At 55.3% G+C, this 23,334-nt stretch overlaps 18 protein-coding genes across 18 annotated transcripts; 11 read left to right on the forward strand and 7 right to left on the reverse strand.

Annotated features, from left to right (window-relative positions):
• Positions 1-488: 488 nt before the first annotated feature.
• PHYSODRAFT_285406 (hypothetical protein) lies at positions 489-755 on the forward strand. Its single transcript, XM_009524818.1, has one exon. The coding sequence runs from the start codon at positions 523-525 to the stop codon at positions 682-684; it is 162 nt and encodes a 53-aa protein (XP_009523113.1). The 5' UTR covers positions 489-522; the 3' UTR covers positions 685-755.
• Positions 755-2,512, reverse strand: PHYSODRAFT_491966 (hypothetical protein; the record flags this gene model as incomplete). Its single annotated transcript, XM_009524819.1, has 1 exon — positions 755-2,512. The coding sequence occupies one exon, from the start codon at positions 2,510-2,512 to the stop codon at positions 755-757; it is 1,758 nt and encodes a 585-aa protein (XP_009523114.1).
• Positions 2,513-2,737: 225 nt separating this feature from the next.
• PHYSODRAFT_376602 (hypothetical protein) lies at positions 2,738-3,004 on the forward strand (the record flags this gene model as incomplete). Its single annotated transcript, XM_009524820.1, has 1 exon — positions 2,738-3,004. A coding segment is annotated over one exon (267 nt), but the record flags the coding sequence as incomplete, so codon positions are not given.
• A 95-nt stretch (positions 3,005-3,099) lies between these two features.
• Positions 3,100-3,471, forward strand: PHYSODRAFT_411258 (hypothetical protein; the record flags this gene model as incomplete). Its single annotated transcript, XM_009524821.1, has 1 exon — positions 3,100-3,471. A coding segment is annotated over one exon (372 nt), but the record flags the coding sequence as incomplete, so codon positions are not given.
• A 595-nt stretch (positions 3,472-4,066) lies between these two features.
• Positions 4,067-6,088, forward strand: PHYSODRAFT_495533 (hypothetical protein; the record flags this gene model as incomplete). The annotated part of the gene is made up of 2 exons (XM_009524822.1): positions 4,067-4,104; positions 4,183-6,088. The coding sequence occupies 2 exons, from the start codon at positions 4,067-4,069 to the stop codon at positions 6,086-6,088; spliced, it is 1,944 nt and encodes a 647-aa protein (XP_009523117.1).
• Positions 6,089-6,174: 86 nt separating this feature from the next.
• Positions 6,175-7,875, reverse strand: PHYSODRAFT_558788 (hypothetical protein; the record flags this gene model as incomplete). The annotated part of the gene is made up of 1 exon (XM_009524823.1): positions 6,175-7,875. The coding sequence occupies one exon, from the start codon at positions 7,873-7,875 to the stop codon at positions 6,175-6,177; it is 1,701 nt and encodes a 566-aa protein (XP_009523118.1).
• Positions 7,876-9,290: 1,415 nt separating this feature from the next.
• PHYSODRAFT_375302 (hypothetical protein) lies at positions 9,291-9,647 on the reverse strand (the record flags this gene model as incomplete). The annotated part of the gene is made up of 1 exon (XM_009524824.1): positions 9,291-9,647. A coding segment is annotated over one exon (357 nt), but the record flags the coding sequence as incomplete, so codon positions are not given.
• Positions 9,648-10,742: 1,095 nt separating this feature from the next.
• On the reverse strand, positions 10,743-10,916 carry PHYSODRAFT_434000 (hypothetical protein; the record flags this gene model as incomplete). The annotated part of the gene is made up of 1 exon (XM_009524825.1): positions 10,743-10,916. A coding segment is annotated over one exon (174 nt), but the record flags the coding sequence as incomplete, so codon positions are not given.
• A 330-nt stretch (positions 10,917-11,246) lies between these two features.
• Positions 11,247-11,642, reverse strand: PHYSODRAFT_490747 (hypothetical protein; the record flags this gene model as incomplete). The annotated part of the gene is made up of 1 exon (XM_009524826.1): positions 11,247-11,642. A coding segment is annotated over one exon (396 nt), but the record flags the coding sequence as incomplete, so codon positions are not given.
• A 470-nt stretch (positions 11,643-12,112) lies between these two features.
• On the forward strand, positions 12,113-13,808 carry PHYSODRAFT_350547 (hypothetical protein; the record flags this gene model as incomplete). The annotated part of the gene is made up of 2 exons (XM_009524827.1): positions 12,113-12,120; positions 12,203-13,808. 2 exons carry the CDS (start codon positions 12,113-12,115, stop codon positions 13,725-13,727), a joined length of 1,533 nt encoding a protein of 510 aa, XP_009523122.1. The 3' UTR covers positions 13,728-13,808.
• A 17-nt stretch (positions 13,809-13,825) lies between these two features.
• Positions 13,826-14,845, reverse strand: PHYSODRAFT_492750 (hypothetical protein; the record flags this gene model as incomplete). Its single annotated transcript, XM_009524828.1, has 3 exons — positions 13,826-14,341; positions 14,405-14,650; positions 14,771-14,845. The coding sequence occupies 3 exons, from the start codon at positions 14,843-14,845 to the stop codon at positions 13,826-13,828; spliced, it is 837 nt and encodes a 278-aa protein (XP_009523123.1).
• Positions 14,846-16,023: 1,178 nt separating this feature from the next.
• On the forward strand, positions 16,024-16,341 carry PHYSODRAFT_433245 (hypothetical protein; the record flags this gene model as incomplete). The annotated part of the gene is made up of 1 exon (XM_009524829.1): positions 16,024-16,341. A coding segment is annotated over one exon (318 nt), but the record flags the coding sequence as incomplete, so codon positions are not given.
• Positions 16,342-17,394: 1,053 nt separating this feature from the next.
• Positions 17,395-17,790, forward strand: PHYSODRAFT_488985 (hypothetical protein; the record flags this gene model as incomplete). Its single annotated transcript, XM_009524830.1, has 1 exon — positions 17,395-17,790. A coding segment is annotated over one exon (396 nt), but the record flags the coding sequence as incomplete, so codon positions are not given.
• Positions 17,791-18,756: 966 nt separating this feature from the next.
• On the forward strand, positions 18,757-19,125 carry PHYSODRAFT_435029 (hypothetical protein; the record flags this gene model as incomplete). The annotated part of the gene is made up of 1 exon (XM_009524831.1): positions 18,757-19,125. A coding segment is annotated over one exon (369 nt), but the record flags the coding sequence as incomplete, so codon positions are not given.
• Positions 19,126-19,414: 289 nt separating this feature from the next.
• On the reverse strand, positions 19,415-20,454 carry PHYSODRAFT_285407 (glyceraldehyde-3-phosphate dehydrogenase; the record flags this gene model as incomplete). Its single annotated transcript, XM_009524832.1, has 1 exon — positions 19,415-20,454. The coding sequence occupies exon 1, from the start codon at positions 20,416-20,418 to the stop codon at positions 19,417-19,419; it is 1,002 nt and encodes a 333-aa protein (XP_009523127.1). The 5' UTR covers positions 20,419-20,454.
• A 1,305-nt stretch (positions 20,455-21,759) lies between these two features.
• On the forward strand, positions 21,760-21,975 carry PHYSODRAFT_410386 (hypothetical protein; the record flags this gene model as incomplete). The annotated part of the gene is made up of 1 exon (XM_009524833.1): positions 21,760-21,975. A coding segment is annotated over one exon (216 nt), but the record flags the coding sequence as incomplete, so codon positions are not given.
• A 318-nt stretch (positions 21,976-22,293) lies between these two features.
• Positions 22,294-22,464, forward strand: PHYSODRAFT_493343 (hypothetical protein; the record flags this gene model as incomplete). The annotated part of the gene is made up of 1 exon (XM_009524834.1): positions 22,294-22,464. A coding segment is annotated over one exon (171 nt), but the record flags the coding sequence as incomplete, so codon positions are not given.
• Positions 22,465-22,609: 145 nt separating this feature from the next.
• On the forward strand, positions 22,610-23,036 carry PHYSODRAFT_405596 (hypothetical protein; the record flags this gene model as incomplete). The annotated part of the gene is made up of 2 exons (XM_009524835.1): positions 22,610-22,800; positions 22,871-23,036. Coding segments are annotated over 2 exons (357 nt in total), but the record flags the coding sequence as incomplete, so codon positions are not given.
• Positions 23,037-23,334: the final 298 nt, after the last annotated feature.

Raw genomic sequence — 23,334 nt, forward strand, 5'->3', positions numbered from 1 at the left:
GATGATTCGATCTTGTCGAGATTGCAAGACGTCGATGAGTTTGGTGAGGCGTCCTTGGAGACAAACGAATTCGGCCAGCCATCGATTCAGTCCCGAGTTCACAAGGACAGCAGCAACGACGAATTCGGTCAAGCATCGCAGGAAGAGGACGAATTCGGTGAAACTTCGCTCCCACTAAGCGACGATGGGGTTGATGCAGCAATGCACAGCTTCAACGCGCAAGACGAGCACAAGGCGGAGACTGCTGCCGCCCTATTGCGTATGGCTAGAAATGATGAAGTCGGCGGATCTCCTCTACGGTCGCGAACCGCCACCGAGTTTGATGGGGCGTCCATCCAGTCTTACGGGGACGACGAGTTCGCTCAAGCTTCGATCCGGTCGAGCGAGGAGGACGACGAGTTCGGCGAGATCTCAATCCCGTTGCACGACGACGCGCCAGTCGGCGCCCAAATCCCTTCACGTTCGCTCGGAGCACACACGTCCGACTTTGCTGGCAGAGCAGTCGCCTACCACGAAGGCGTGATGAGTTCACCGGCGAAGCAGACCACGAACTTGGCAGCGATCCCCGCGATTCACGATGACAGCGCTAGTGAGGCGGAGAACGACTACATGGACGAGTCATTCGACCTGGATGAATCCGTTGAAGAAGAAGAGGAGGAGGAGGACGGCGAGAGGCACGTGTGAAACAATCCAATTCTACTTGCCTCACGACAAAAGTAACCATAAAATACAATCAAAGTGTAAGCACATTGCGTTACCGACGATAGGCTTTGGCACCTACGAATGGTGGAGCGCCAGGCTCTTGGCTCTCGAGCAGCAGCTTCCGATATCTGTCCAAACACTCAGCACCCAGCACTCCGCCGAACTTGACCTGACCAACGCCCGAGCCCATGGCTAGAGCGCTCAGAATCTCGGCGTCGGCACCTAATTGTCCCCCTGAAGCGCCTAAGACGACAGCAAGTCCGAGATGCTGCGCGTTCGTGATGGCTTGCAGCAACTTTGTGACAGTCGGGAACTGGTGCAGGACGAGAAGCACCGTGTTGCACGCGCGCTCTTCGTTCAGCGCTGAGAGACCGTAACGCTCCACCGCATTCCGCCCTACAATCTGCACGCGGCAGTTCGGGTCACCACCAAGACCCGCGTTGTTTCCCTTCACTTCCTCATTGGCAGCATCAACCGGGTCTCCAGAGTTCAGAGCGCTGCCATCCACGTCGTTCTCAGCGCTGTGGAGAGCGGCGAAGCTCTTGATGTCTCCAGCGTCGAACGGGTCGACTACCGTGGTGAGCTCCAATTCCTTCACGCTACTGCGCATAATGTCCAGCAACTCGTCGCTGTTCTTGAGCGCGCCGCTTGATCCAGGAACCCACCGGTCCGTGTTGTACGTGAACGACCGCGGCGTGTCGTTGTCTTCGTCGTTCTGGTCCGCGCCTTCGCCGTCCGTTCGCGTCTGCTGCAAGACGAACTCGGACGCGGCGAAGTCGACACCAAAGTCCACTCGGAGCGGAGACGCACTGGCCAGTGAGATCGCAGCCCCGTCGGGGTCTTCCAGTCGCGCTCGAACCTCGTCCAGAGTTGCTCGAAGGATCTGAAACACTTCCGCCAGTGTCTGGAGCTGCGGAGCAAAGCCTCCGAACGCCCCTCGGTTGGTGAAGCCGACGCCGTGAGTCTCAAGCTGCACGCGGAGTGCGGTGTTGAACTCGACAGCGATCTGCAGTGCGTCTGCAAAGCTCGCGGCGCTCGTGGGCGTCATCAGAACCTCCTGCGCGAACAGTTTGTTGGACGCGTACTTGCCGCCATTCACGACGCTAAAGAGCGGCATGGGGACGCACTGGTTCTCCGGCGGGAGCTCCTGCAGCTTGGCCACGTAGTCCCAAAGCGGCAGCTCCGCGTACTTGGCCCCAGCTTGGCAAATGGCCAGCGACGTGGCCAGACACACATTGCGCCCTACCGTGGCCTCCAGGCCTTGCAGGACGTCGTCCAGAGCTCCCTGGTCGGACGGCTCTGTGTTCACGAGCTTCTCGATCAGCAGCTCCTGGGCTATCGCTGCAATTTTGGCGTAACCATGACCGCCGTAGCGCTGCTTGTTGGGAGGAACGTAGGTGGGTGTGTCGCCTTCCTCTGCGTTGTCGTCTGCGTCAAGATCTTTGAACTGCGCGCTGCACTCCCGGTCCGTGATCCCGACAGCTTCGGAGGAGCAGCAGCCTTCAAACACTCCCTTGCCAGTGTGCAGCCTCACGAGCACCGTCGGCTCACCCGACGCGTCCAGCACCTCGGCCACCTGCACGAAGAAGATGCCGCGCTTGGTCGTCGCGCGCGCGTACAGCAGCGACGAGAGCATGAGGAACGGATCTTCCGGCCGACTGGCCACCACCTGGTTGATGACGTCGTTCAGCGAGGACTCGAGCGCGTGCTCGGCCACGTAGGCCTCCACCAGGTCGCGCTCGCGCACTTGCTCCTCCTCGTCGTCGTCCTCGTCCTGTTCATCGCGGAGGTTGTGCTGCTGCTGGGGCATCGGGACTGCAACTATGGCAACTACCCACTCTACTCTATTGCGACGCTTGAAGATCGCAAAGATACTTTTTTGCCAGTCGCGGCCAAGTGTAGCCATCTTTGAGCTATTTCAGTAGGCAGCCATTTAAAAACTATGATTCATCCTGCACCAACGGAGGAGGTTGTACATGCGGTGACCTCGAACTCTTTGGTTACGAAGAATGACGGCGGCTGGTGGTCGTGGGCCGAGAGGCTTTCGCGGCTTTGGTCTGCCTCGTACGTGAGTTATCGCGGTGGACGCTACTCCACCGAGCGTCTTCTGGCTCTGGACAGGTACACTCGAACGGCATCACTACCACGGGTTGTGTGCGTCTACTTATGGGTACTGGTTCCTGTCCAAGTGGCCGTCATCGGCCAAGAAGCGGTGCCTCTCCAAGAGCCTTCAGTCAAGTGGTATGGCCACTACGGCTTCTGGGTCCGACTTACCGTCGTGGTCGCCACCGTCTTCTATGCTTTCCTCGTCCAGGCGAAGTTCCTCACCAAATTGATACCGAGCAGACACAAGAACAATCGAACTCCACGCCGAATACGGAGCCTTTATCCCAAGCGTTAGAAGTCATGTGTACGACCGAATGCGTCGTCCTGACCGCATATCTCGATGCCGCAGTCCCTATTTTCTACGGCACGTTCTTATTGGTGATGGTGCACCTCCCGAGCGCCAAATATCACGCGGAACTCTCTGGAGGGACCACGGACAACGTCAGGGACACGATAGACTCCCTGTTCATTTTCGCGGCCGTTGAGTTGGTGGCGTTTGGGCTGCTGACACTCCTGGTCTATAGGAAGCTGGGATTCAACGTGCTGTATCAGTTGGCGTTTGTGCTTGAGTCCCAAGCGGAGTTGATCCAGAGCAAACTGCTCGCGTGGGTTTTCTTGACGATGACCTTCCGAGTGGCTCAGTTTGGTGCGTTGCGTGTTGTTGCAGCCACTGAGAGTCTGACGTTAGAACTAACCTCATGTTACGTTCAGGGGGTCGATTTTACCTTTACGTTTATTATAACTGGGTCAAGAACTCAGAGTGAAGAACAATTCTGGAAGTTTGAGGTCTACGACCCCAAGTGATCTTCGCTTTGGATGTGTCGCCCTTCACTTACCGGATCTCGGATCTTTAAGACGAGAATGCAAAGAAACTTGCAAACTGATCACCTTGAGATTCGTGTTTGGTGGCGCTGCCAGAGCGTATGAGTCATGAGTACACAAAGCGGAAGTCGACGACCTCTGGGATAAATACTCGAACGCACAGGTAGCAGGCCAGGTTTGGTCTTTATGTGCACTTAATGGTTGAGCAACTATACAACAGAGGACACAGCCAAAAGCGTGTTGCGATAATTTTAGCGGGTTGTGGCTGGAAGCTATCAATACCAATGCAGAAGGAAATGCTAGAAACGAACTGCTGTCTCTTCGATTCCAAGAAAAGACGAGGGATTGAGCTGCTTGAGCCACGGTGCAGCATTCCGGTCGTCCGCGTTGAAGTGACTGCGACGGAGTGCTTCCGACTCCGTGCCGGTGGGGCGGCATGGAGAACTATGAAAGTCTCGGTACGATCGGCGAAGGGTGAGCGAGTCCTGCATTGCAGCCATTCGAAAGGACCGAGGAGGGGATCGCTAACTTCTGTACCTTAATAATCTTTAGAACGTACGGCGTGGTGCTCAAGTGCCGGCATAAAGTCACGGGCCAGATCGTGGCCATCAAAAAGTTCAAAGAGTCGGACGACGACGAGCAGGTCAAGAAGACGGCCCTGCGCGAGATCAAGATCCTCAAGCAGCTCAAGCACGAGAACATCGTGAGTCTGCTCGAGGTCTTCCGCATGAAGGGCAAGCTCTACCTGGTGTTTGAGTTCGTGGAGAAGACGATCCTGGAGGAGATTGAGCGTCATCCGGACGGGCTGGACCCGCTGACCCTCAAGAAGCTCATGTGGCAGCTCGTGCGCGCCATCAACTTCTGCCATCAGCACAACATCATCCACCGCGACATCAAGCCCGAGAACTTACTCGTGTCCCGCAACGGGGTGCTCAAGCTCTGCGACTTTGGCTTCGCGCGGCCTTTAGCTTCAGCCGGAGCCAAGTACACGGAGTACGTGTCAACGAGGTGGTACCGAGCCCCCGAGCTGCTGGTAGGAGACGTGTCGTACGGTAAGGGCGTGGACGTCTGGTCCATCGGCTGCATGTTCGCTGAAATCGCCACGGGATTGCCGCTATTTCCTGGGGATTCAGACATCGACCAGCTCTACCACATCATTCGCTGTCTCGGACACATCACGTCCAGGCAACAAGAGCTCTTCCGCAAAAATGCACTATACGTGGGGGTCAAACTGCCCCAAGCTAGCGATCTCGAGCCTCTGGAGGCGCGATTCCCCACGATGGATAAAACCTCGCTGGACTTCATCCGCCAGACGATAATTGACGAGCCGCTGGACCGCTGGACGTGCGCGGAGCTGCTCAAACACCCCTTTTTCGAGAATTCGCACGATGCCTTCGAGGCCGAACTGCAGGAGGCGATTGCACGGGACTTAAATGACACCGCCGCCGTAAGGAAAAAGCGATCTCGGAAGCCTTCGCGCGGGAATCCGGTCGCTAGTCCAGTTCCCGTGATGCCTGCTACGCTACCCTCGTCCAGTTACAATGATCCGTTGGCGAATGGTATACCTGTACCAAGCACAGTCATGGATAAAACCCTCGGGAAACCCCTCTTCGCTCCGGTGGTTGCCATGCCGACCAGGAAGGAGAAAGGAGGCGTGGCATCCCCGGACAGCACCAGTAGCAACGCGCACATTATACCACGGAAGACGCCCCCGGGGATCGGTCTGGGTACTGGAGGCCCTGGGGGTGCGTACCATTTACCGACACTACAAGGAGCGATGAACAATTCCTCCAGCACCAGCTCCACCACAAGCAGCACAGCGACAACCACGAGTGTGTCTAGCAACAGCTCCGGGGGTAACGATGGCAGCACCAGCCCGCTGTTCTCCCAGAACAAGAAGCTGGTGGTGCCATCAGGAGCGGTGCCCCCCATTTCAGAGCACCACGCAGCAACCAACTACGGCCAGCCCATTTCCACCGAGCACATGACGTATATCGGCCTGCACGACAACATCCGCGTCTCCATGACGTCGCACGGCAGTCGACTGGGTGGTGGAGCGCCTGTAGTTCATCCGTACTCGACCCCGTCGTCGTACATGAAAAACCCGTACGGCGTCCAGCAGTCTTCGTCCAAGCGAGGAGGCAACAAGAACGGAGGCTTCGTCGTCTCAAGTCTGCCCAGCTCCATGGACATCTATTCTCCAAAGCGAGCTGCCGCTGGAGGAGGGAAGAATTCACATAAATCTTATGGTGCTGGAGCTGGGTGGAGTGGCTCCAAGAAGGCAGCGACAACAGGAGGGGGTGGTGTAGGCGCATCAAGTAGTATGATGTCAAGGGGGGCACCGTCACAAGGGCTGTACGTGCCTCCGAGGACCTCACAAGGTACAATACGGGCTGCAACGTTACCACAAGGCAACTTTACACACGTCCGGCGCGATAACGACTCGCGGAATTATTAGTTGATGCTAAGCGTAACACGAAGCCACAATTTTGAACTCGTCTGGTAAGTTTATCGAGGTTTTAGGCGCCCTTAACTCCACTTAACTTAGAGGTCCGTCTTGACGACCTCCTGCTTGTAGGCGTAGAATTCGTCGATCCACTGACGAATGTACTTCAACTCGGTCTGACGAGCCTCGGTAACAGCGGGCGGGTCGAGCGGGTGCGAAAAGAACAAGTCCAAGTGGTGAGCTCCTCCAGGAACCGGCACAGCCACCACGGAAGGCGAGAGGGACTGAAGCACGTCCAGACCCGACCACGGATCGAAGTTGCCGTTGCTGAAGACGATGTTGCTCGTAGCTCGCAGCGCCTTCATGCCGCCGTACTCGGTTTGGGCCCAGTTCGGCTTCAAGTGAACTCCCCACTGCTCGAAACAGTCAGCGTCGTCCTTCGACTGGTTGACTGGCACGGCGGGGTAGATGTCGCTCACGCCGTCGGAACTCATGGGCATGTACAGCTCCGAGCACTCCAAGTAGCCCCAGAAGTTGCCCTTCTGGTCGATCTTGGCCTGCTTGGCTTCATCGGAAGTCGCAGACTCGTTGACTGTTTTCTTAGGGGCGGGCGGGAAGAAGCAGGACTCGCTTTTGGTGGCGTTGTAGTATACGTCGATGCTCTCGCGGAAGGCGTTGATGAGCCCCAGGTCGTCGTCTTCAGCGAAATCTCCAGCGAGAGGCTCACACGCAGCACGCATCGGGTAGCCAGGCAGATCCACGTTTCCGTCCATGATGTACGACGTTGGGTACGGATAGTTCCCCATGGCCAGGTCGCCGTAAGCTTCAGCCGCAATGGAAACCACGTCGTCCGACGTCGACAGCGAGTCTGTGTCGCACAGGTGAAGCAGCTCCGCCAGTTGCTTGCGTCCATCCTGAGTCTGCACCGATTCAATGGCAGCAGTCAGCGCACGTCGAAGGTTCGGGATGCAGTTGGGCGCTGCGCCCGCCTCCTCCGACATGTCGAACGTCACCACGCGGTTGAACGCCTCAGTGTCTGCGGGGTGGTCCGGGTCCCCCAGAAAGTTGACCACAGGCGCCGACGCAGCGATGACGCCGTCGATGATGTGCGGGTACTTCATCCTGAACCACGTGCCGAGCATGCCGCCGTAGGAGCCGCCGAAGCCGATAACCGGAACATCCACGCCCAGCTGCTTCTTGAGCGCCTCGATCAGCACGGCGTAGTCGGCCAGCGCCTGCTGCGTGGACAGGAATTCCATGTGCTCCAGCACGTCGAGTCCGAACGGAACCGACTTGCCGAAGTACCGGTGCTCAGCAAACACGATCAGCGCGTTGAAGGCCACCGCGTTCTCCCACATGAGCCCCGTGTGGTTCAGGTACAGCGTCACGTCCGCCTCGTTGCCCACGTAGAAGAAGATGGACCCGTTGCTCGGGTCGAAGCTTTCGGGCGAGCACACGAAGTACCGTTGCTCGAATGACCCCTCGCTGGATCCACCATTGGCCCGGAAGTGGTCGAGCTCTTGGGTGATGAACTTCTCCTGGCAGAGTGACAGCAGGTCTCTGGACCCGTCGGGAAGCGTGGGGAACGAGGTCGTGACTGCGGTGGTGGTGGCAGCGTCCTGCACAGTCTCCGGGGCGATGGAAGTGGGGGAGTCGATGGTGACGAGTCCCAACAGCACCAACGCGGCGGAGACCAGTGCAAGCCAGCCTACGGTAATGGGAAGAGGACGGCGAGTGCCATCGGGGATTGCTGCGTAAGTGGAGGGCAGCATTGGCGAGCGCTCGTGAGGAAGCGCCATGGTCGACGGGAGACTTGCAGTGTGGCACTGATATGAGTGTGTGGTACGTTGTACCATCGATTAATTACGAGCGAAGTACTGTACAGATCCAGTGGGGTAGGTAAATCGGGAAAATTATGCTAAAACACTATGATTAACGCTTAAAACGCGTATAATTGGTCAGACGAGTTGGATACAGTAGCGTTTTACTTTAATAGCAAGGCTACATGCTTTAATGTTTTACGGACAGTTAGCGGGGCATTCACAGTCTCGTTTCCTTAGCCTTTGTTTTGACTCACTCTCAACTTGGGCGTAAGGACTCTGAATTTCAGATCCCACCGGTTGGTTTATCCTATTCTTGTGGGTTTAGTACTAAGGCCAATTGTTCTTCTTCTTCTCGCTCAATGTCCATCTGCTTGATGCACTTCCACGTCTGGCACTCCAAGAATCGCAGCACAATCTTCTTCGCAGGGTTGGCATGTACACCAGCACGCACTCGTGAATGTATGTCACAGTGACTCAGCGTGCCCACGAATGAATCGTGTCACCTTCTTGTGTAAGATTTCCTTGATCTGGCGGTCGAGACCCTTCTGCTTGACCGCATAGTGACGAGCGCCCTGGTGGCCTTATCAATGTACTGCGTCACCTTCTGCACCGTGTGTTTCTTGCATTCCTTGGGAAACGTTCGGAGCTCCTTGGAAATGCTCGCCATGATCTACATAGTCAAGAAGCGTGGCAACAATGTCAGCAGTGTCCGGTAAATGTTGTTGGTGTCGATTCCCACGAAGGTCGTAAGTTCACGTGACTAGCACCACTTTTCGAGGAGACACATTTCAGCAGCTGATCTACAAGTAAACTAATGCAGACCTTCGACGCGCAGGTGAGACTACGAGTGAGAAGGTTACCAAAACGAATGTGTGGACTAACTTGCTGCTGCACTGAATCATGAGTGAGCTTCCAGTCTCCGTGCTTCTCCATCATCTATCATCTACATATACGTCTGTCGATTGGCTATGCGTTGGTGAAGAGTGTCGACAACACTTGACGAGAGATTCATAGCCACTGCAGAATAGAGACGTCTCCCCCAGCTTGGATCTTGACGACGAATTCCACAATGCGGCATCGGTCGGAGACATTCTTTCAGACACGGCTAAAGCGTTTCGACGTCGATACAATAAGCATGGGTAAAGCATAAAGGATAGTCAAGCTGGACCAGTATCGCTAACGCTAGTGCCAACTTTGAACACGTTCGCCTTCCATATGGATACAAACGCCCATCGCTTCCCAATACTGTAAGGAAAGATCGGAATGACCATCGACTACCCCGTTCCCGATAATAGCATCTCCACAACGCCGACATGACCTTGTGAAGAAGCCAGTGTCAACGCGCTATTCCCATCCTCGTCCTCCAAGTCGATGGATGCGCCAGCGTCAAGTAGAGCTCGAACGGTATCGCGACGGCCGTGCTGACTTGCAACCTGTAGAGCTGCTGTTCCAGTCGGACTCTGATGATTAATGTGTGCCCCCTTCCGTACCAAAGCCTGCACCACACCCGAGTAGCCTTGTTGCGAAGCGAGCATCAGTGGAGTCCATCCACTGTTGTTCGTCAGGTCTACAGCTGCTTCGCTGTTTAAAAGCAACTCCACGACTCCAGCATTGCCCTTCGCCGAAGCTATCATCAACGCGCTATTTCCTGCGCTGTCCTGCAAGTCAATGAACGCGCCACCATCAACAAGAACACGAATGATGTCGCGTCGTCCGTGCTGGCTTGCAAGTAGTAAAGCTGTTGTTCCGCTTAGATCTTGCGCATCAATTCGGGCTCCACGCTCTACTAAAATACGCACAGTATCGGTGTGTCCATGACGAGAAGCCTCCATCAGTGCGGTGCAGCCATTACTGTCGACCAAGTCGATAGTCGCTCGATTCTCCAACAGCAACTTTGTTACGGCGGCGTTGCCGATTCCTGCCGCAAAGTGCAGTGGAGCACGCCCATTCGATGCGAAGATGTCGATGGTGGCCCCGGCCCGGATGATCTCTTGGGCGATAGCTAAGTGGTCGCGCTGACACGCGATCGATAGTGCAGTATGTCCGTCTGCATCGGTAGCGTCGACTCGGGCCCTTTCATCAAGTAGAAGTTTGGTCACGTCAATATAACCATTCTGAGCGGCACTCATAAGCGGAGTACGGCCCCTCCCGTCAGTCTTATCGATGTCGTCACGGTGTATCAGCAACTTTTTCACCGCCCCCAAATCTCCTTGCTCGCATGCAATTCGTAATGCAGTGTCCCCATTACGCAGTTTCTCGTCAATGATGGAGTTGGTGCTCGTAACATGTCCAGCATCACTGTTCGAATCCACAGCAGGCGTAGGTTGATCAACAGGAACACTGAAATCAGGTTCAACGCGCTCGTATATCAGCTGTGTCAATTCGATGTAGCCGCTCATATACGAGACAGTCAACGCCGACCAATTCTGAAAGTCGCCACGCAACGTGAAATCTGCTCCATTATCCAGGAGGATCCGAACCACAGCCAATCGTTTGAACCACACTGCCGTTAGTAGAGCAGTCCCTCCACTGGGCAGCCGTGCGTTGACGTTCACTCCCCTCGTAACTAAGAACTGCACGACATCGGAGTGGCCCAGTTGTGCGGCAGTGATCAACGGGGTGTAGCCTGCGTCGTCGGCAATCTCAGTATCAGCTCCATGGTTCACCAGCGCCACAACGATTTCCAACTGGTCATGCTCACACGCAATGCTCAGCGCCGCTGCTCCATTGAGACCTTGCGCGTTGATGTTCGCACCACTTTTCAACAGCAGTTTTACCACATCCAACCGCCCCCTCTCGGTAGCCTTCATCAACGCAGTCCAGCCCGTCTTGGAGTGAGACTCAATGGATGCACCACCTTCAACCAGCAGCTGGACGATCGGGCCGTGGCCCTTTGAAGAGGCCCATATCAAGGGCGTATCCCCAATGTTGTCCGGCAAATCTACCGATGCACCACCGTAGATGAGCGCTCGAGTGGCTTCGAGGCGTCCATGCTGACAGGCAATAATCAAAGCTGTTTCTCCATCTGGGCGCTGCTGATCAACTTGCGCTCCGGTTTGAACCAACACTCGCACGACATCGGCGTGCCCCTCTTGTGAAGCAGCCATGAGCGCAGTCCGGTCATCATTATCGACTGTGTCAACTGACACTCGTTTGCTCAAAAGCAGCTCCACTAGAGCAGCATGGCCACCCGTGCATGCCGCCATCAAGGGAAAGTGTCCGTTGTCAGTCTGTGGGTCGACGGAAGCGCCCGCGGCAATCAGAGCCCGGGCCGTGTTGAGATGGCCGTGCTGGCAAGCCGCTTGTAATGACCGGTCAACTTGCCGTTTGGGCGGCACAGACTTACCGGGGAATCTCTTCTTGTTGTTGGCCCGGGCAACAGAAGCGTCCGTGTTCATTGACGCTATCGTTGCGGCGAAATTCATCGTCTGGATGAGTTGGCCCATTTCGTCGTTGATTTGTTGCTGCCGCTCCTCCATTTCGGACCTTTTCACAAGGCGGACGACTCTGGGCTTGTTATTGTATGCTCGTAGGTAGCTGTGGAAGTCCCTCACACTATCTGCAAACTTCTCCAATGCGGCGGTGCGCTGCAGTGTTCCGTTGTTTTGAACGGATTCCGACATTTGGAGCTCCGTGTACATTTCCATCGCCCGCAGGTAAATCTCTCGGTTGGCTCGGCGCTGGTGGCGTGCTCTACCTTGCAGCTCGTAGACCTGGTGTAAGACATCAACGATGAAATCCATGGCGCTGCTACGGTAATTTCTCAGGTGAGGGCTTGGCTGCGAATTCCAGAATGAGGCCGGCGGAACAGACCCAGGCGTCCCTTGCTGATTTTTCTTCGCTGGACAAAAGTACAGTCACATACCTGCCTCGAGGTGCTTGGCAGCAGCGGCAATTGTAGGATCTATCTATTATCTCTACGCGTATCTGCTGTCCTCCCCTCCACTTACACCTTCGTGTCTCCATCACTACAAGCCAAAGCTTTGGTTTACGCTTTGGTTTGCCTTTCTCCCATCAGTCAAGTTGAAGCGCAAGAAACAGTGCCGGAACGGTGCCTGCGGCCGACACAAAAATTGGTCCAACCTTCACTTTTGGTCCGATGTCGCCAAACCTGATGACGCAATCCGCGTCTAGCGGACCAACTGCACGCCCACTTTTCAATCCCAACCCAAGGCAAGAAGGCGCCACCACCAAGTCTCCGCTATCTCCCACCATGGCAATGTACGCACCCGCCCACTGCAATTGCCACTCACCACCTCCTTCTCCTCCACCTTCTAACCCTTTGCTGCATGTCTGCCGCCAGCTCGTGCTGCATGTGCGGCGCGCAGATCGAGGCCAACGCCATGAACATGTGCGCGTCCTGCATCGCGACCGAGGTGGACGTGGCCGAGGGCATCGACACCGAGTGCGAGCTGGTGCAGTGCCGCGGCTGCCTGCGCTTCCAGTCGCGCGGCAAGGGCCAGCAGTACAGCAGCGCGGGCGGCGCGTGGCTCGGCTGCGACTGGGAGTCCAAGGAGCTCATGGCGCTGTGCCTCAAGAGCATCCCGGGGCTCAGCAAGGCCAAGCTCATCGACGCCGGCTTCATTTGGACCGAGCCGCACTCGAAGCGCGTCAAGCTGCGGCTCACGCTGCAGCGAGAGGTGGCCAACCACGCCGTGGTGCAGAACACGTGCGTCATCACCTTCGTCATCCACAGCATCAAGTGCCCGGACTGCACCAAGCAGTACCACAACAACACCTGGCGCGCGCTCGTGCAGATCCGCCAGAAGGCCGAGCACAAGCGCACGTTCCTGCGGCTCGAGCAGGAGATCCTCAAGCACAACGCGCACCAGGACGCCATCGGCATCACCGCGGTCAAGGAGGGCATGGACTTCTACTTCGGCACCAAGTCCACGGCCGAGCGCTTCATCCACTTCCTATCCGCGCACGTGCCCATGCGCTCCAAGTCGTCCAGCAAGTTGATCTCGGAGAACGTGCACAACTCGACGGCCAACCTGCAGCTCACGTACAGCGTCGAGCTCAGCCCGATCTGCAAGGACGACCTGCTGGTGCTGCCCAGGAAGTTCGCGCAGAGCTGCGGCAACATCTCGGACGTGACGCTGTGCGCGCGCACCACGTCCATGGTGCACTTGCTGGACCCTGTCTCCGGCCAAAAGGCCGAGCTCGCGACGGACAGGTACTGGAAGCTGCCGTTCCTGCCGCTGGCCACGAGCTCCGATATGGTCGAGTTTATCGTGCTGGATGTGGAGCCCGTGGACCCGCGCGACCTGCGCCAAGTCGGTCCTGCGCCGACCTCAGGCAAAGGACGCAAGTCCAAGTACGTCGTGGCGGACGTGGAAGTGGCTCGCGCCAGCGACTTTGGCGTGAACGACACGACTTTCCAGGTGCGCACCCACCTGGGCGGCGTCTTGACCGCGGGCGACACGGTCAAGGGCTACGATCTCTCATCCGCCATCTTCGGCTCGAGCCAGACGTACTCGCTCAAGAACGAGCTGCCCGACCTCGTGCTCGTGCGGAAGGTCTATCCGCGTGAGAGCGGCAAGCACCACAAGGGCGACCGCAAGTTGAAGACGCTAGGAGCTAGCCGCCGTGGCAAGGTTAGCAAGGCCGAGACGGCGCGACTGCAGCACGAGATGGAAGTTTTCACTGAGGAATTCCTGGAAGAGAAGGAGCAGGAGGCGCAGGAAGGCGTCGACGAAGATGAGGACGAGGTGCAGGAGCAGAAGTATACAGAAGGAGAGGAAGAAGAACATCTCCCCGAAGATGCTGACGCGTCTACGAGCGTGGAAGAGCAGACGGCAGCTATGACCAAGCTCAATTTGTTATAAGCAGTGGGCAAACACCCAGCTAGTTGAGAGGATGCAAGCAGTATATCGGTAGCTCCAATTGCAATTGTATCGCACATCATTAGACTCGACTTGCTCTCTTACCAGCCATACTTGGCGTACGTTTCTCTCTTTGTCTTCAGAGACGCCCCTCGCTTGTCAAGCAGCTCAAAGTCTCGTGCCTTAGCGTCGAACGCAAGCTGGTTCAGCTGGTGTTTCTGTCTCTGCAGGCGACTGGGCTTCATCGACGACACCGTGGTGCCAGCCTGGGCGTTCCAGAAGCTGGCCTTCACCTTCATTTCCTGGTCACTAGATCCACTCGCGCCGCTAGCACCTGTCAACGGGTCAACTGGCGGTTGCCAGGCATTGGCCGCGGGGCCCTGTACATCCATGATCTGACCCGCCACCGTCTCAAAGTGGCCCTGCTGCAGGGCACGTTCAATGTCCCTCTCGCGCGTCCTCCTGCGCTTGGAGCTACCTCCAGGTACATCATCCTCTCCCTGTGCTACATAATAGCCGTCCGACGCAGCGTAACTGGCCTGGTACTGTTGCTGCTGCTGGTAGTACTGCTGCCAAGCCGCAGCGTTCGCGACCGCCGCCGCCTCGTCCACTGGCTGCTGACCTGCTCGAGCCTCTGCGGCCTCCTGCTTCTGCTCCTCCACTGCAGCTGCAGCCTCGACCTCAGGGGCAATAGAAGCTTGCGCTGCAGTCTCTGCAGCCGGCAGCTCGTGCTTCGGCGGCGGGAGGAAGGACAGCACCGACTCCTTGTCGGCGGCTGCTGGCCTCGGCCGCTTGCTGGCCGCCTTCTTGGCGCGCTTGTGCTTGGCCAGCAGCTCGTTGTCGTCGTCGCTGTCGTCGGACAGCGCTCCGCCGCTGGTCCCAGTCTCCAGCAGCCGCTGGATATCTGGCGGCAGGTACAACGTCGTCTTGGTCTTCCGCTTCTTCGTCTTCGTCTTCGTCTTCTTGCTCTTCTTCGGTTTGGGCGGGGACGCTGCGGCTTTGGACGCGAGTGGAGCAGGAGCTGGAGGAGGCGCTGGGGCAGGAACGGAAGGGGCCGGCGGCGCGCTCGGCCCCGACTCGTCCTCCGACGAGCTCGCGTAGTCCGGCACCAAGAGCGACATCTCTTGGAGCTCTTCACGCTATTATTGTTGTGTGTCGATTGTGTGGCACAATACCCCCCTTAATCTGCAACTTTTGTGATCCAAGATGCAACTGAAGAGTTGAAGATGTTGAGCCTTCCTGGACGAGCTTAGATCACTAGAGGTGGGCCGTTCTACGGGTGGGCTGATCTTCACACGGTGGCCAGGAAGGCGCTTGACGTGCTGCTCTCGGTGCTGACCCCACTTAATCGCAAGTTGGTGTTTCAGACGACAATGGCTACAAATCATTGGTAGCAGGTACGGGGTCACTCTTTAATCGGGCAGGGGGCTCAGCCGCATACTGTATGTCCAACCGTACTGCGCTTCATGAAGACAAGCTCTCAGCAGACCCCAACGAGGAGCGTCCGGGGGATTCTGACATCCTGCTGGACATTGAGGTGGAAGACAACCAAGACAGCCGCGCAGTTGCGGAGAAATCGTGTGGAGTAAAACAAAACGACTCAGCGGAGCCGACATCCCCGATGGCAGATTATTCCGGTGCAGAAGCGGTCGAGCGATCAATTGAAGATGGCCGAGTTCCTGTCAGGCGAGGACAGTTGCTGGGTGGACACTTGCACAACGCTTGCAAACACGGAGAACTCGAGGTTGTTCGGTCCTTGATTGAGAGTGGAGTATCGATTGACGTGCAGGATGGAGACGGAGCTACGGCCCTAATAAGCGCTTCTACCCAAGGCCCCGTTGGCGTTGTGGAGCTGCTTCTAAAGAATGGAGCAGACGTCAACTTGACAAATAACGAAGGCTGGAGTGCATTAATGGCCGCATCTCAATACGGTCACCTGGCTGTGGCGGAAAGGCTCGTGCACCATGGAGCTCAGATCGACCTACAGCGCCCCAATGGAGTGACAGCGCTCATTATTGCTAGTCAACTGGACCACGCTGATATTGCGAGAACGCTGCTCGACGCGGGTGCATCTGTCAACATGCGCGAGAAATATGGTAATAGTGCCTTGATATGGGCCTGCATCAAAGGCCATGCGATTGTCGCCGAGTTGCTTATCGAGTATGGAGCTGACGTTAATTGGACTAACGCCGTTGATCTGACGGCACTAATGGTCGCGTCTCGCTCCGGTCACATCGCCGTTGTGCGGGTGCTTCTGAAGCACGGGGCTCGGATCGACCAACAGCGTCTAAATGGAGTGACAGCGCTAATGATTGCTTGCCAATACGGACATGTGAACGTCGCCAGAGTCCTCATAGAGGGTGGAGCTTCGCTTGATTCACATGATCGACATGGGGATACGGCTCTTATCATGGCCGCTAGCAGTGGGCATTCCTCAATAGTTCGACTTGTGGTTGAATCTAGCACTTTTGTTGGGTCAGGCCCCGATCAGTGTTTGAATGCACTCCTGAAGGCTGCGGAGAGGGGTCACTTGGAAGTGATACAATGCCTACTGGAAAATAACGCAGATATCAATGCTCGAGGTCCAAATGGGGCATCGGCGCTGAACATTGCCTGTGAACACGACCAAGTGGATGTTGTTGTGATGCTCGTGAACTTTGGAGCTGACCTTGAAGTGGCTGACGACGCAGGCTACACCCCGTTGATCACTGCTGCACAGCTTGGTCACTCAGATGTCGTGCAGTTCTTAGTTTCGAGAGGGACCAACATCAACGCACGACTGCCCAGCGGAGGAACTGCGCTACTTACGGCAGTTTGGTACAAGCGGTTGGCCGTCGTACGGATTCTTTTGGATAACGGCGCAGATATCTCGTTGTGTGGCGACTTTCAGAATTGGTCGGCGTTGACCGTATCGTATATGAGCGGCTACATTGAATTCACGCAGCTGATCTACGAACGCGCTGGACCAGACTTCAGGGGGGACGACCGTCCGGCGCCCCAAGCTGGTAGTGACCCGGAAAACACGGCTCTAAACTCTTCAATTGACGAAAAGCCTCGTAACGGGGACACAGCACTTCGAATTGCGTGTGAGCAAGGCAACCTGGAGGTGGTGAAGAAGCTGCTCAAGTATCATGACGACATTGACAAGCCCGACACGAAAGGCAGGACTCCGCTGATGAGTGCGGCTCAGAATGGGCACATCGATGTTGTCAATCTGTTACTTGATGAAAGAGCTCGAGTTGACATTTTCGATTATGCCGGCCAAAGCGCACTAACCGTAGCATGCATGAGAGAGCATCTCGATGTCGTCAAAGCAATCGTTCAGCACGGAGCTCGAATCGACCAGCAGCGTCCGAATGAAGTAACAGCGCTTGCAATTGCCAGCCAACTGGGCCAAGTGGATGTCGCGAGAACATTGATAGACGGGGGTGCATTCATTGACGTCCGCGATGAACACGGAAACAGCGCCTTAGTGTGGGGCGCGCTGAAAGGCCAGGCGGGTATCGTGGAGTTTCTTCGGAACAACGGCGCTGACGCTGCTTTGACGAACAACGAAGGATGGAGTGCGCTAATGGCGGCGTCTCGGTATGGATATATTGCTGTTGTGCGGATGCTCTTGCATCACGGAGCTCCGATCGACCAACAGCGTCCCAACGGAGTGACAGCGCTTATGATTGCTAGTCAACATGGCCATGTGGATGTTGCAAGAACCCTGGTTGAGTGTGGCGCGTCCACCGACATCCGCGACGGACACGGAGATAGCGCGTTGATTTGGGGCTCTGTCAAGGGACACGTCGGGATCGTAGAATTGCTCTTGAAGAACGGAGCCGACGTTAACTCGGCGAATAACGAGAACTGGACGCCACTAATGGCAGCGTCGGGACGGAGTCACATGAATGTGGTGAGTGTGCTCTTGCAGTACGGAGCTCAGATCGACCAGCAGCGTCAAATGGGGGCCAGCGCGCTTATAATTTCTTGTCAACTGGGGCACGTAGAAGTTGCAAGAACACTGATCGATGGGGGTGCTTCTGTCGACGTCCGAGACGAATATGGCAATAGCGCGTTGGTATGGGGCTGTATTAAAGGCCACTCAGCTGTCGTGGAGCTGCTTCTAGACAGTCGCGCCGACGTTAATTTGACGAACAACGAAGGATGGAGCGCGCTAATGGTAGCATCTCAGTATGGACACATCGCTGTTGTGCGGGTGCTCTTGCATCATGGAGCTCTAATTGACCAACGGCGACCCGATGGAGTTACAGCGCTAATTGTTGCTAGTCAGCATGGCCATGTGGATGTTGCAAGAGCCCTGGTCGAGTGTGGCGCATCCACCGACGTCCGTGAGAAGTACGGAAACAGTGCAATGACTCTGGCTTCGATTGAAGGCCACATGGATGTTGTGGACTTGCTTCTGAACAATGGAGCTAACGTTAACTTGACGAACAATGGCGGCTGGAGCGCGTTAATGGTAGCTTCCGATAATGGTCACGCTGCTGTAGTTCGGGTGCTCTTGCATCGCGGAGCTCGGATTGATCAACAACGCCTAAATGGAGTGACCATTGCCAATGAACTAGAAGTTGCAATGGACGATGGGCTTTGGAGCTGTGAAGTTGACGTTAATTTGACGAACAACGCAGGCTGGAGTGCGCTAATGGTTGCGTCCGATCACGGCCACACGGCTGTGGTGCAGCAGCTCTTGCAGCACGGAGCCTCGACCGATCAGAAGTGTCCAAGTGGCGTGACAGCGCTGATAATTGCCAGTCAAAATGGGCATTTGGATGTTGCGAGAGCCCTGGTCGCGGGTGGTGCATCCGTCGACATCTGTAACGAATATGGAGATAGCGCATTGATCTCGAGTGCGTTCAGAGGCCACGTGGGTATTGTGGAGCTGCTTCTGAACAAAGGAGCTAACGTTAACCTGACGAACAGCGAAGACTGGACCCCACTCATGGCTGCATCCCAGAGTGGATACGTGGATGTTGTATTATGTTTGTTGAAAAACGGAGCGCGTGTTGACCAGGCGGATCGGCATGGGTCGACAGCTCTACTGATTGCTAGTCAGTATGGGTATTTCGACGTCGTGCGTGCTCTCGTAGAACATGGCGCAAAAATTGACGCGAAGGACGCTGACGAAGACGATTCATTAATGGTTGCCGCAATATCGGGGCATTATGAGATAGTAAAGTTGCTTGTAGAGCACGGAACAGCGATAGAGAGGACCAACAAGGCTGGCCAAACCCCTCTTACGAGTGCGGCACAAAATGGCCATGTTAATATTGCCGCGTTGCTTCTAGCAGCAGGAGCTGATGCCAACACCCCAAACTCCAGCGGGGCGACGGCATTGCAGGTGGCAAATGAGCACAAACACTTGGACGTTGTGCGACTCCTCCTGGACAGCGGTGGGGCACTGGAAGAACGCCAGACAACGACAACGCCGGTCTGAGTCAGCTAGTAATAGACGCACTGGGTAGATAGAATTCAGCATCCAGCTAACATTGCCACGACACAAGTACGGAACCCCTAGAACTATCCTTCTTGTCTTTGCCTACGATGACTGGAAAAGGTCCTTGAAAATGAACAAAAAAGTGGATGCACCCCATGCAATGGAGACGCTTCGCGGTGAATAGCTTTTTGTCTGTATTTTTACGAAGATTTTAACAAGCTAGAGGCCCGTGCGCGAAGTGTGAGTGCGCGCTTACTCGTTCTTGACCATGTGCTCGATCAGGTCCAGCACGCGCGAGCTGTAGCCCCACTCGTTGTCGTACCACGACACGAGCTTCACGAAGTCGTCCGTCAGAGCAATGCCAGCGCTAGCGTCGAAGATGGACGAGTGCGAGTCGCCGATGAAGTCGCTCGAGACAACGGCCTCCTCAGTGTAGCCGAGGATGCCCTGCATCTCGTTCTCGCTGGCCGACTTGATCGCAGCCTTGATCTCGTCGTACGAAGCGGGGTTCACCAGACGAGCAGTCAGGTCCACCACAGACACGTCAGCCGTAGGCACACGGAACGACATGCCCGTCAGCTTGCCGTTCAGGTCCGGGATCACCTTGCCCACAGCCTTGGCGGCGCCCGTCGAGCTCGGGATAATGTTGAAGCACGCGCCACGGCCGCCGCGCCAGTCCTTCTTCGACGGACCGTCCACCGTCTTCTGCGTCGCCGTCACGGCGTGCACCGTCGTCATCAGACCCTCCTTGATGCCGAACTTGTCGTGCACCACCTTGGCCAGCGGCGCCAGACAGTTCGTCGTGCACGACGCGTTCGACACCACGTGCATGTTCTTCTCGTACAGCTCGTGGTTCACGCCCATCACGAACATGGGCGCGTCGCTCGACGGCGCCGAGATCACCACCTTCTCCACGCCGTTCTGCAGGTGGGCCGACGCCTTCTCGGTCGTCGTGAAGGCGCCCGTGGACTCCACCACGTACTGCACCTGCTCCTCGCCCCACTTGATGTTGGCCGGGTTCATCTCGTTGAAGACGCGGATGGGCTTGCCGTCCACGAAGATGTGCTGCTCGTCGTGCGAGATCTCGCCGCCGAAGCGGCCGTGCACCGTGTCGTACTTGAGCATGTACTCCATGTACTTGGTGGCGATGAACGGGTCGTTCACGGCCACGACGTTGATCTTGGGGTTCTTGGCGGCGGCGCGCAGCACGAGGCGGCCGATGCGGCCGAATCCGTTGATGGCGACGTTGACCATGGCTAGGCTTGGGCGGTGATGAAGTGTGTGGCTTGGAGGGCGAATCCAGGAATGACTCGACCCGACGGTCGATAGCGGAGACCACTGGCACGTGAGTTGCTGGATCCGACTTCAAGGCGAGGTTTTTTATTCCAAGGATCGATTGCTCGATGAGGGGTAGTGGTGCTTGGAGACACACTGGCGCTCAGTATGGCAATACAAATCTTGAGGCGGACACCAAGCACCAGCGGACAATTTATGTGATTTGGTCGGCGCGGCTTTACTGCGCACTGAGCAGTCTCGGACGGGAGTGGTTAGAGCAACCATAAGTATGGTTGCTTTTAACCATTCTGAGACATGTATGGTTGCTTTTAGGGATTTCAAAAATTACGAGCGTAATTTAAATGTCTAAATTACCATTAAGCCCTTAGGTACGCAAATCACGCTAAAGTGCGCTTCTGATTAGGTACGATGCCATTAAGTGCGCCACCTCACAGCCGCTCATTTTAAGAATCGCGCTGCTGAACGGAGGCCACGTGGGGCACGCACCTCTCGCGAATCAGCCAAGCACCAAACGGCGAGGGGGGACCGATGGCTCCTGCGGGGGGAGCCATTATAAACGGTAATCAGTATGCTCCATGTTGGTGGCAACGAGAGTATCTACGTGCCTCACATTTTGTTTGAATTCTGTCGGTATGTATTGTTTAGGCCGAAAGCTGCGGAACGTAAACGAGGAGCTAAACTACATGTACGCCGCTCTCGGGATTGAAAAAGACGACGACGAAGACGAAGACTTTGTTCTGGATGAGGAGGATGAGGAAGACAACGGCGACGAAGAGGCGGAGGATTGCTACCAAGAGGAGGAAGACGAAGAAGAGGTCGATGATGACGAGGAGAGCGATAGCGATGAAGAGGAGGGTGACGACGACGATGAAGAGGAGGGGAGTGACGATGAAGAGGAGGCAGACGACGACGGAGAATCCAGCACAGAAGACGAAGCAGAAGCGGGTAAGACTCGTTTGGATTATTGTTGATACTGATTCAGTTGAACTGATAATGTATTGTGTATTTTTTTTAGTTTGTTTAGAACGCAGGACACTAAAACAGAGCCCCGAGCCGAGAAAGAAAGCCACAGCACGCAAGAAAACACCAGGTATTCTCGTTAAAGTTGCTTTAAGCAAAAAGGTTGCGCTATCATTAATATTGACATTCACTTTGGAATCGATAGATACCGCTCTGGCCAAATGCAAGCTTTCTGCTGGGGATGAAGCCCAATCTTTCGCGAAAAAGCGTAAGGCGGAGCTGCAGCTTCACGAGTCTGTCGACGCTGATTCGGTCCCACGTTTATCCAAGCGGAACAAGCAGTACATACCGCGGAAGCGATCAAGCAAGCACCTTGACGAGTTGCGGGAGATCAACGAAGAGCGCGAAGAAATTATCAACCCCGTTCCGCCCTTTACCCCAGCGATTATCAAGAGTTGGAGCAAGTTCAACGCACACTTGAAAATATACAAGCAGAAGCACCACCTCAAGTTTCGAGTACGAAGCTCGGAGACACGAAATCAGTACAACAGGTATGTGTGACCTCTGTTTGATGAGACATTTAAGTTATTATCGAAACCCCCTTTCATATGCAGCAATCATCGGGACCAAATCCCTTCACGTTTTAATTGGAGTCACAAGGTCCTCCGCTGTACACACGGTGTTTCGCAAGCGTCGCGCTCCAAGGGACATCGCAATAGAAAAGGCAACTATTGCGGGTGTCCTGCACGCATGACACCAACCGTTCAGCGGACGGAAAATGGCAAATTTCGAATTGTCATAAGAAACGAGGTATCTGCCTTTTCGTGTATTTGTTTGCTTTGTTAGTATTTCTCACATGTCGCTGTTGATAATCAGAACTTTACCCACACGCACCCGACCACCCGAACGCAAGCATCGTTGTACCTGACAACAAAGACACTTCCGTTGGACGAGCAAGATCTCGAAGATGTTAAGACTTTAACGGATGCTAGTGTTTCTTCCAAGCACATCACGAACTTCCTGAATGAGAGAATCGGTGCGTAGTTTTATATATGATATGCTGAAGTGATACTTACGTTACTGTTCGCGCTTTGTGTGTTTGCTAGGCTGCAAAATAACACCTCAACAGACCCGTAGTCTGATCCGCAGTATTATGGGGCACGACGCAGCGGAGGCCCGTTTGAAAGACATGCTGCAAGCTATCCGCCAGTTAGACGGTAGTGACGTCCTTGTTATTCAAGACCAAATGGACGTGACATGCGGTATCGTGATGCAAACAAATGTGCAGAAGTTGATGTTCGAGCGCTGGGGCGACACTCTTACGATGGATTTCACTCACGGCACGAACAATTTGGGCTATCACTTGGGTGCTTATGAGTTGTTCGGTATAGCAACTTTATCTTTGTTACGGCAACCTTGCGTAGTTATTGCAACCATATCGATGATATAGCAACCTTATTAACAAAGTGATTTTCTACTGTTGTGTGTTGGATATTTCAGGGAGTCTGGTCGTCACAACCGCTACTGGTAGAGGGTTCCCAGTTGTAGACTGCATATGCCTCAACCAACGAGCTCCGATGATGACAACAATCCTGGAGTATTTCCAAGAGAAGAACCCAAGTTGGCGGATGATATCCTCCATTGTGATCGACAAAGATTTCGTTGAGTGGAGGGTGCTGAAAACACTATTTCCTGCTGCGAAAGTTTTACTTTGTCAATTCCATGCCATTTCAAACTGGAAGAAGGTAATGCAGCGGGCCCCATACAAGCTGAAGGTGTCTGAACGCGACGAGTTACTCAACCTGATGATAAAAACGCTGTACAGGTACGCAACAGGTTCTATTTATGATTCTTGTGGTAACGCTAACTTTGGAAAACAAACCATATGCAGCTCCACAGAGACAGGTTACGATT

This window comes from Phytophthora sojae (assembly GCF_000149755.1).
Source record: "Phytophthora sojae unplaced genomic scaffold PHYSOscaffold_3, whole genome shotgun sequence".
Taxonomy (NCBI): Eukaryota; Oomycota; class Peronosporomycetes; order Peronosporales; family Peronosporaceae; genus Phytophthora; species Phytophthora sojae.

Bases quoted from the DNA above. Each gene is read 5' to 3' on its own strand.
- PHYSODRAFT_285406 (XM_009524818.1), top strand. From the start codon at position 523: ATGAGTTCACCGGCGAAGCAGACCACGAACTTGGCAGCGATCCCCGCG.